This window comes from Scophthalmus maximus, chromosome 13, assembly GCF_022379125.1.
Source record: "Scophthalmus maximus strain ysfricsl-2021 chromosome 13, ASM2237912v1, whole genome shotgun sequence".
Taxonomy (NCBI): Eukaryota; Metazoa; Chordata; class Actinopteri; order Pleuronectiformes; family Scophthalmidae; genus Scophthalmus; species Scophthalmus maximus.
In genome coordinates, this window is record NC_061527.1 from 7701644 (window position 1) to 7712500 (window position 10857).

General features: G+C 43.0%; 1 protein-coding gene across 7 annotated transcripts in view; it reads right to left on the bottom strand.

Moving 5' to 3' along the window:
- Positions 1 to 1348: 1348 nt before the first annotated feature.
- lhx9 (LIM homeobox 9) overlaps positions 1349 to 10857 on the bottom strand; it is an 18017-nt gene continuing 8508 nt past the window's right edge. For 4 of the 7 annotated variants that reach the window (XM_035648722.2, XM_035648721.2, XM_035648720.2 and 1 more), the window contains 3 exons: positions 10183 to 10541; positions 6216 to 6418; positions 3486 to 5561 (listed from right to left, as the gene is read on the bottom strand). In XM_035648722.2, the coding sequence (XP_035504615.1) occupies positions 5307 to 5561; positions 6216 to 6418; positions 10183 to 10541 (817 nt within the window). In that variant the 3' untranslated portion in view covers positions 3486 to 5306. Of the gene's footprint in view, positions 2751 to 3485; positions 5562 to 6215; positions 6419 to 10182; positions 10542 to 10857 lie in introns of those variants that run through there. The other 3 variants (XM_035648727.2, XM_035648726.2, XM_035648724.2) reach the window with 3 other exon arrangements.

Consider the following 10857-nt stretch of genomic DNA (forward strand, 5'->3'; position numbering starts at 1 on the left):
TTTAGGCAGAACAGACGAAATAGAAAAGCCTCGGCTGCAAATGTCACAAGTTTGAACAGGTTTGTCAAACCCAAACCCGGACGAACCGGCGTGTGTCTGGATCACGGACCCAGCGAAGGCCTAATCAGCGGGCCGGTGTATTTCAGCAGTGACTCAACCCATACCAGGCACCTCTCTGTCTAATCTATCTCCATTTGAAGTGCTGCGAACACTCATTTGCACACAATCTGCGTCGCCTATCGGTTATGAACACGCCGTTTGTGTGACAGCAAACATGATGCGTCGCTTTTGACGCACGGCCACCGTTAACGTGGAGCAAGGGACGCGAGGTGGGAGGAGGGCGTCGGCCGGCAGAGTCCCTCCTCCTCTCTCTCACTTGTGGAGGCCTCTGCACAGACAGACAACGATGTTCTCCATTTGCCTTTCATCGGATAATTCAACCGTGAGGATCGGACCGTGAAAACAGGGTCGATCACACTGTAGGTTCATCAACCGAAGACACGCATGGCGCTCAAACGTCTCGCATGCAGTACAGTCCAAACTTACCATCTCTCAGCTCTATGTGTTTTTCCGTCCCTGGCGTCATTTAGTATATCTTTGCAAATACCTGGAACAGGGCGAAGCGATCCTACTGGGCAAGAAGATGGTTGCTCATACAAACACACACACACACACACACGCACACATTCTGATGTTGTGATGGGATGCATTCCAGTCACCGGCAAACCCCACGGCGAGAAACCCCCTGAAATTCTTGTCGACACGGGGCCGTGAATTTTTTTTCCCATCCTGCAGCTCCAAGAGGAACTCAGCAGGGCCGGCTGTGTTTGTTTGTGTTTCCTCCGCAGCCCCTGCTTCCTGTCGCGGTGCGGTGTCAACCCGCCCAACCGTCAGACCCCGGGCAACGTCGGCCCTGCTGCTGCTGCCGCGGCGCGCAGGGCACCGCGGCGACTGAGGTTTCCTCTTGGACTGACTGGAGTGTTTGCTGTTTCCCACATTGTTGGAATTCAACACCAGCCTGTTTACTGGTCCCCATGTGGCTTTAGTCTCTCAGGCCCCTCCTCTTTTCTTCTCTGTCCACAACAGAGATTCTTTACATCACACATAGCACACACACACATATATATATATATATGTATGTGTATATACATATATATATATATATATATATATATATATATATATACATATATATATAGGTAATGAGACTGTACACTGCCAAACTGTGAAGACATTGAGTTATCGCCTATGTAACAGTTTGTCTGTGACATTAACCGACCATTTTTGCTTTTGACTTTTCAGACTTTGACTTCAATCAAAATAAATAACGTGTTGCCGGGGGTTTTTTTCTCCACTTTTATTACAAAAACATTCACGTGTGACTACACCTTTAAATCACTCTCTTAAGGTCTAGAATAGAATTAAAGGAATGATCGTATATCATGTAAAGTGTGAAAATGCCAGATGCCATGCAATCTATATATAGGAGCAGGAGAGGTCAAGTGTTTCGACATGCACTAGATATATATAAATATATATATACTGCTTTTTACGCAAATCCACAACAATGAGGTAATAAGCCATTCATGTTTTACCCTCCACATTAAGCTGAATGTCAAGAACAAATAAGCTTGAAGCAGTTCTGTCAACGTCCTTACAATGACATTAGTTTTTTTTGTTTTTTCCCCACTGTGAGTTACTATATGGGCATCATCAGGGACATCATTTTGATATGCTTTATTCCGCAGCTGACAGTGAATCATACAGTGAATCAAAGGAAATGATACACATCTCAAGGAAAAATGTTAACAAGATGATGAGGCGCATGCAAAATGAGAATCTCTTCTTTATCTGCTTTGTGTTTTTTTTCTTTTCTTTCTCTCTCCACTTCCTTCCCTCGGTGCAGCCAGATGGCAAAGCTCCAGCTCTGCAGTCCCCCTTCACACACTCATCACACTTGATGGGCATCCTGCTGCCGAGTTTCAAGGAGGCCATGTGTTTATGAAATGACACTTGTGACAAAAGAAAACTTCTACTTAGCAAGCGGAGTCTTGGGCGGGGTGCATTGGGGGGGGGGGGGGGGGGGGGGGGGGGGGGGGGGGGGGGGCAGGAGTGTGTATGTGTGTGTGTGTGTAACAGGGATTGTGGGAATTGATATATTAAGCAAGGCAAGTGGGGAAAAGGGGAAAAGGTTGTGTGTGTGTGTGTGTGTGTGTGTGTGTGTGTGTGTGTGTGTGTGTGTGTGTGTGTGTGTGTGTGTGTGTGTGTGTGTGTGTGTGTGTGTGCTCGTTTCAGAAACATCAATACATCTCCGTTTCACACCGTTGTCACATCGGACGCCTCCTGTTTCTTTCCATTAGCTTTTTGTTGGACTATATATTACAATACATCTTACTATAATTTTGTGCATTTACCATTCCAATGCAGAAAGTGTTTATTTTTTTATTTTTCACATTGATATCATGAATTTCATACACTGCGGGTTCTCCTCCGTTGATGGACTCAAACATTCAGGACAAACTTTTGTGGTTTGTTTGTTTTTTGAAATCATCTGTCGTACATTTGAACAACTGAAACAGGTTTTTATGGTGGTTGTTTATTTTTTTCTCAATTTGATATCGTCTTATCCTAATATTGTCTTTGTCTTCAATGGTGAGGAATTCCCATCAAAGTTTCCCCCTTCTCTTAATACTTTAGGGAATTTTCAAACGTCGGGATGTATGGCTGTAATGCCCCAAGATTTGTTCTCCCTGAAAGAAACGATAGAGTAAGAATATATTAACTACAGAGCAACCTGGCTTTACGGGGTCTGCATTTACTCTTAATTCATTTTAGGTTTACCAATATGTAATGCATAAAAAATATACTATATATCAATATATGCTTTGCAGCATTCCTTTGATCTAAATTTAAAGCCATGTTCATGCATTAAAAAGCAATTTCAAATTTTTGACTGCAGGGTTTAGATGCAAATCCATGGGGCATTACGTTAAAAAGAACAAACCATAAACATCATAAAGTAGGAAATAGAAATTAAAAAAATGGAAGCAAAAAATGAGGACGTTGAACTGGTCATCAATAACTGAATACCCTGAAATAACTTTCTCATTTGTTGATGTGATTGAAAACAAAGGTTGTATTCGAGAAAGAACACGGAAAATGGCAAGAGTGTAATGAAAAATAAAACCCGTTTAAAGCAAAGTATTTTTATTCACACAAATTTAATAAGATATATAACAACCGTTTGGTCCATAAATATTTAAGGGGAAATAGTTTCTATACACCATCTTTATCAAGAAACAGGGAAACATGGACAATCTTGATAGAACACTTACTGTACTCAACTATTAACACGAAGATCAATATATAAGGTTCTTGGATTACCCAACTATATCTGAAGAAAGAGTGCACAAATGCTTTCTATGACATCGCTGCCCTCCCTCCCCCCCTCCCCCCCTCCCCCCACCCCCCCCACCCCCCGCCCCTCTTTTCTTTTTTAACAGGATACACCATAAAAAGATCTTCGGAAATAAGATGCAAAACAGTACAAAACTAGTGAGGCGTCAAAAAGGATGTGAATCAGTTAACAAAGAACACATATATCCTGAAGTTCACAAACTTTCTCCCAAGTTATAGCATAAGGCACATAGTAGAACTGAGTTAGGCGTCTACTCCACCGAGTAGATCTAGAGAACCACTTTGTTCTACGGTAGAACAAACTGCGACGCTCACAATGACATGTGTCAACTCCGTTGAAGATTTGCTCTTTCTTTCTTTCTTTCTTTCTTTCTTTCTTTCTTTCTTCCTTCCTTCCTTTCCCCTCTCTGTCTTGCAGCCAGAAGAAACATGTTTTTGGTCTGTTCAGTGGCAAGTGTCGTTAAAGAAAGTATAAATATGGCGAACACACGGACAATGATTTCCCGCTGGCTGCCTCTCACGACTCCACCCATCTGAGGTCGTTTGAATGTTGATGTCGAATCGACAAATCTAGTCTGCAACGTCGCGACCGCTCAATTTCCGCCCCCCCCGCTCTCTCCTTCTTTTTTTCTTCTTTTCTTTTTTTTACTCCAAATCACACTGTTACCCTGAGCAACATGATAAAAACAATAATGCACTTGTCACTGGGCAGTCTATTGTCACTGTGCAACTCAGTTTAGCCGTGGATATGAAACGCTATGGGATCCGTAAATTTGACTGCGGTTGATCTGCGGAGCCGAACAAATCGGAGAAAGTGCTCTGTCGTGAAAACAGTCGATTACAACGGCGTCTGTTTACTGCTCTCCGATTGCGAATGTTTTTCTAATTATCTGTTATCTGTTTCTATCAATGGGACTGACTGCATTACGTGTTGGACAGTTACCACTGTACAGATTGTGGGATAAGCCTCGTTTGTTTTTCTTTTCGTTTCTCTTCGTCACAGTAGAGTTTGTGAATCGAGACAGACGTCTGTGCGTGCGCTTTGGGCATCTACCTGCCACATAGAAGCTGCGAGGGTTCGGTTTCGGTGCTTACGATGCAATTTAGGCGTCCTACACGTGGCTCTGTGAGATATCCCAATGTCTGGTTCCATCCAACTCCAAGTCATAAAGACCGAAACATTCGGAAAGAATTAAAGCCTGTTTTATCTGGAGTTACCCATATACAGAACATTCTACAAAGTTTATTTCCCAAATTATTCCAAAACAGAAAACAACAAAAAAAAAAAATGTTTTTAAATTGGATAGTGCGAACACAGTGCATACATATACAGGTTTCTGAGGGCAAAAATATTCATAGTATTTCAAGATTTACCAATTAACCATAAATTAGAAAGGGCTCATTTTTTAAATCATAATTCAAGACAAATGCACAAATCAAGTCAAATCATGTAAAACTATTGTTTTTTCCAGACAAGCTTCAAGTTTAGTTTTTTTTTTTTTTTCCTCCAATAAACTGTGAAACACGACAATTTTCTGATGCCTTTCAACTTCAAAATGTCCAAAATCAATTTCTGCATGATGGAAGTCAACTACAGACACGGCTGCCAATGCGCTTTCAGATGCTACACATTAAAAAAATGGTTCCCTTGTGTTTTAATGTGGCCGCCGCTGTCCTTGCTCTTGTTGTTCCTGTTTGTGTACACGGTACAGCACTTTCTGTTCCAAGGAGCCGTCTTTAAAGGTGACATTTAAAAAAACCAAATGTCAATTGAGGAGAGAAAAATCAAATCAAATCAAAAAATCGAAAAAGAAAAAAAAAAATCAGATAGAATTGAAGGAAGAAAAAAAAAAGAAAAAAAAAAAAGTCAGTCTTCTCGAGATAGATTGTTAGAAAAGGTTTGTCAAGGTAGTTTGTGAAGGGCTCCCCGAATCATGGCTGTCCAAACTAGAGGTGACGGAGGTCACTACAGTGATAGAGGGGTTTGTCAGGTCTGTTAGTGTGGCCGCGCTGGAGGGGGGGGTCAGGGCCCCACTGTCGGATGAGGGTGGAGGGAGTGAGGTGCCATCAGCCTTATCAACACCTCCATTCTCCTGTCGCAAAACGTTCCTTCTGAATTTGGCTCTTGCGTTTTGGAACCAGACCTGCAAACCAATCCCAGTGTGGCTTTTACTTTTTTGAGTTTTAAGTGAGGATTAAGTTCTAAAAGTAATGACTTTACATAGCACGTTATCACAGCTGTCACTGCATGGAGTCGATCCTGCCTTACATAAATCAATCTTTAAACGGCAAATTTTCCATCCATAATTTTAAAGCTTAAGGGGCAGATAGCAATGAACCAGTTGGCTCCTGGATACAAAGGTTTTTTTAATTATCAAATCAAAACAGCAATCCTATCCTTTTTATAACTTTTATATGCGATAGTTGAATCACAACTTTTCTCTGCTCCTGAGATAAAAAGGACATGTGCACTCTCGTTGTTATTATTAATATTAGCAACAGTTTAAAGCAATAACTTAAGTTTTTGCGTTTAAGGGGCTACTTTTCTCTTTTCCTTCCCCCCCCAAAAAAGAATAATAGCATATAAGAATTTACACAAATCTCTGGTAATACCTCTGGATATACATCTAACCACTACATGGACCAGCCAAACAAACGAAAACGAAAAAGATGACTTGGATGATAATTTAGGTGTGAGATGGGGGGGTTGGGGGGGTTGGGGGGGGGGTGGGTAGCAGACACAGACATGGGCTGATCAGATCAGTAAGAAGAAGAAGAAGAACGGCTCATCTGCTTACCTGTAGAACTCTCTTAGTGAGGCCCGTCTTCTGGGCCAGCTGCTTTAAGTCCTTGGCATCCGGGTTGTGGTTGATGGCAAAGTAGGATTTCATTGTCCGCAGCTGATGGTGCTTGAAGGAGGTCCGCATGCGCTTGGTCTTCTGCGTCTGTGGATAGGACTGCTGGTCCCGGTCCAAGTGGTCGGTGTCGTTCTCGTTGCAGCCTGAGGGGGCGGGGCGCAGAACACACAGGCATGACTCAGAGTCCGGATGAACGACAGCTTCGGCAAACGGTTTCGTTTCCTTTAAACCTCTGTTTAAATTTAAAGCAAATCACTTCACTACCGCGAGGAGAATAATTCTGAAATCACGAAACTGTTTGCAAATGATTTGCACTGGTGACTAATAAGATGCTTTAGGACTATTGTGCTAAATGTCATGTTACATGGTCAAGGTTTACAGTTGTTCGATTAATTGATCAGTAATCGATTACTAAATTAATTGGATAATCGAATAATGGGTTCAAGTAGTTTTCATGAAAAATTCTCTGATTTCAGCTTCTTAACTGTGAATATGTTCTGGTTTCTTTGCTCCTCTGTGACAGTAAACTAAATATATTTGGTGTGAGGACAAAACAAAACATAATTTTGGAGTTTTAGGAAACACGATTGACATTTTTCACCATTTTATGACATTTAATCGACCAAACAACTAATCGATTAATCGATTATGAAATGAATCGTTGGTTGCGGCCCTAGTTTGCAGAGAAAATCAGGGCAGTCACTCATGATATGAACTCAACCAAGTAAGTTCATACATTTCCATTGACCTGAGGCGACTACACTATAAGATGTCATTGTAGTTAATGATTCAATCTTCTCTACACGATTAAAGGAACAGATTGACCCGACAGAACCGAAATAATTTCAGCTCTCTACGCATATATATATATATAGACGCATTTTAAGTTTTGATTATATGATGATTGTGGTTTTTAATATAAACTGTGCTTGGAGAGTTTTAAAAAAAAAATCTAAAAGATTTATTTTCACTGGGACTAGGCTTAAAATGATTTCTGCTTGTGTTAGTGAAGACCAATGGGCCTAACGGGCCTCATTTTTCAACAGCTCAGTGTGTAAAATACTTAAAGATGGTGATATGCAAATGCTTGAATTAAATACATGCTGGAAACCTTTATCGCAGCATTTTTTTAAAAAATCAAATCTTTGAATAATTCCCTGTTCTCGCACCAAAAAAATATATTTGTCCAATAAAAACGTGCATGTCTACAGCAACACGCAGTAAAAATGTCATCAATGCATTAACTGAAAATGGATTTATGTTAAAACGTAGATATGAGACCTCATCACTTATTTCCCTGAAGAGGCAGAGGAGGACCAGTCAGCAGAGAACAGGATTTTGTTATAAATTATAAAGTGAGCTGTGGTAATTTTTCCTGTCTAAAATGCTGAGCAGCTGGGTTTTTTGTTTGTCTCAGTGACTTGATGAAATAATGAACGTATCATATCAACACAAGATGCAGAGCAAACAAGTTCCCCCACAAATTAACTACAAAGGCCGTAAACGATGGGATACGTGTTTTTACACGTGCGGCGTAATGCATTAGTGTGAAATATATATATATTTTTTGTCATGTGAGACTTCCTCTTGTGACGCCTCTAAGAAACATTATTAATATGACAGCCATGGACGTCTGTGTTCATGCTGTCCCAGTCTTTCCACCGGATCGTGTTTCACTAGATATTACCCACTAGGGGTCTCTATATCCAAACAAGACCAAACTTTCTAGAGTGGCGTGGAATACTCTGTGGAGCCACACACACACACACACACACACACACACACACACACACACACACACACACACACACACACACACACACACACACACACACACACACACACACACACACACACACACACACACACACACACACACACACACACACACACACACACACACACACACACACACACACACACACACACACACCTTTCCCTGGTGGAAACAAACATGAATGTGCTCGCTAAAGCAGAAACAAAACCCCCCTGAACAAAACCTCCCTCAGTTTGTCATGAGTGTGATTCTCCTGATCTGCAGAACGAGAGCGTTCACATGAACAGAGGAGAGCAGCACAACAAAAGGAAGGGAAGAAAGAAAAAAGAGAGAAAATAGCAAGACTGAATCTTCCACTTGTACTGTACATGAATGTCTATCTATTTTTTATTTCCTTTTTTGGGGGGGTTGAGGGATATTTTTGAAGATTGTAAGTTTGCCATAAATTCATCTTATAATTAAAATTTCAAAAACAGAATTCCAGTTGAGAATAAATACCCAATTAGCCTCTCTTGTTTTGTTTTTTTATCTTATTCTATTCTATTTAAAAAGTCCCAAATGAAACACGTGACATTCCCAGTGGGGCCTTTACTGTGTCTGTGCTGCGGGATAATGAGTTCACAGGGACATTTTGTCTTCCTCCATCACTGTAGGGTTTTCTTTTGTCTGACTTTATACCTGTTGTGGTTACATTTTTAAAGCCTTTGTCGAGGCAGGAATGTTGTCCCATTAAAAAAAATGAAATTAAAAAAAAGAGACAACCATTCCAGGCCCACCGTGGTTATTTATTTTTTATTTTTTTTCATAGCATGAGAACTTTGGGATTTGCATAATCTCTTGGAATTGTGTTTTGCGAATAACAAACCCAGAGGCCTTTGAGTGGGTGTACAGTGTGTGTGTGTGTGTGTGCGTGCGCGTGTGCGTGTGCGTGTGTGTGTGCAGCCCCCTGGCCCTCTCCCTGCTGCAGGCCCCTCTGCACGGACGCTGCCGTGCCCCTGAGAACCGTGCTGACCGCCGCACAGGAGGCCCGGGATTCCGACGTCGCCTTCAATTAGCGGAGAACAATTAACGCGCAGATTACCCTTATTCCTCCGCATTCAGCGGGAACAGAAGAGGGCGACTCGGCGCACAATGACCAACTTTCTCGACCGCGCACTAATTCGCAGAAAGCGACGGGCAAAATGGGGACGCCGCATTGGGGGGTCGGGGGGGGGGGGGGGTCGTTCTGCGGCATTCACTGCCTCAACGCAGGATTATTATTTTTAGACGAAACCTACATTTAACAGTGTCCCAATGTCCACCGCGGTGACCGGTATTGTTCATTCGACCCCGCAAAGGTCAAGCACGTGCAAAAAACCCGATATTGTTTATTCTCTTTTGGCGATTTTTTTTTTTTTTGGTTTGCCTTTTTTTTCTTCTTTTTTTTTCCACGCAACATGCCTTAAACCACATTCACGTCACCCACGCCCAAAACTGTGCGTTTGCTTTGACCCGGATTAGTCTTAATTGTAGGAGTCGATGAACAGGTTGTCGGCGAGGTCAAATTTCGATCCCGCTCCGTGAAACACGCGCCACAGTTTGGGGCCAGAGACGCGGTGCGTTCAAGGACCGTGTGCTGCCGATCAATTAGCCCACGGCTGCGGGACCTTCACCTATATATATTTGCATCGCCCCACAGGACACACGTGTTAATCTTTCACACGTGGGGCAGAGCTACAGATGAGGAACTGACTGCGTTTAATGGGAAAAATATCAGGGATCATTTTTTTAATTATTATTTTAAATAGCAAAAATACGTATGCTGCTGCATTAAAAAAAAAGAAAGAAGAGTAGGCTACAATTAAATTATTTGAGTGTGATCATTATGTCGATTTTAGTGATGCAGGGAACAACTGGGGGTCTTTAAGTTGAGTCCAGGGGTATTTAACCCGAGCTACGTTGAAGACTTGTTTGATGAACTCTATCATAATTAATTCGGCGTGTGTGTCTTTTGCGGCTGAAGGCTACCTTTTCACCACCATCAACTACGAGAAACCCTACATTTAAACGACTTTCCAATATGCATTGTCCCTTCAAACGCCTGCCTCTGTGTGAGGCCCCGGGTCCGGGCGGCGGCGCTGCATGTCTCACCTGTGTTGTAGCTCGGTATATCGATCCCCATGGCCGGGCTCTTCCTCTTGCGCGGCCTCCCCTTCTGCGCCGTGCCGGTGCCGTTGAAGTAGGGCAGGGCGAGGCCGCCGCCCTTGGCCGCCAGCTCGGCGAAGTTGAGCTGGGGGTGGTACTCCGGGCCCTGCACCAGCGTCTCGAAGTGGAGCCGGCAGTACACCAGGCTGTCCTTCATGCCGAAGTGGTCGCCCGTGGTCAGCGTCTTGTTGCACGTGGTGCACGTGAAGCAGCTCAGGTGGTACACGGAGTCGCGCGCCCGCATCACCATCTCCGAGGCCGAGATCCCGAGGTGGCAGCGCGCGCACCTCTGCACGGAGAACCTTCTGGAACAGACGGACCGTCAAGACTCCTCATGCACAAACACCAACCGACCAACCACGTGGGCTCCATGGTGGTGGTTGTTGTTGTTGTTGTTGTTGTTGTTGTTGGCTTTTTAGTACATATGCTTGAGTCGTGCGCGTCAGTGACAGAGAAACGCGTGGGCCCTGAATGTGAATCTGTCCCTGAACGTAGCTCCGGTGTAACAAGCCAACACACTGAGATCACACACTCTGAAGCCACAACAGAAACATCTGGCCAACAACTGTACAACCGAGTGACGGCCAGTCGATGTGCCATATTTTGTTAAGTGTAAAATAT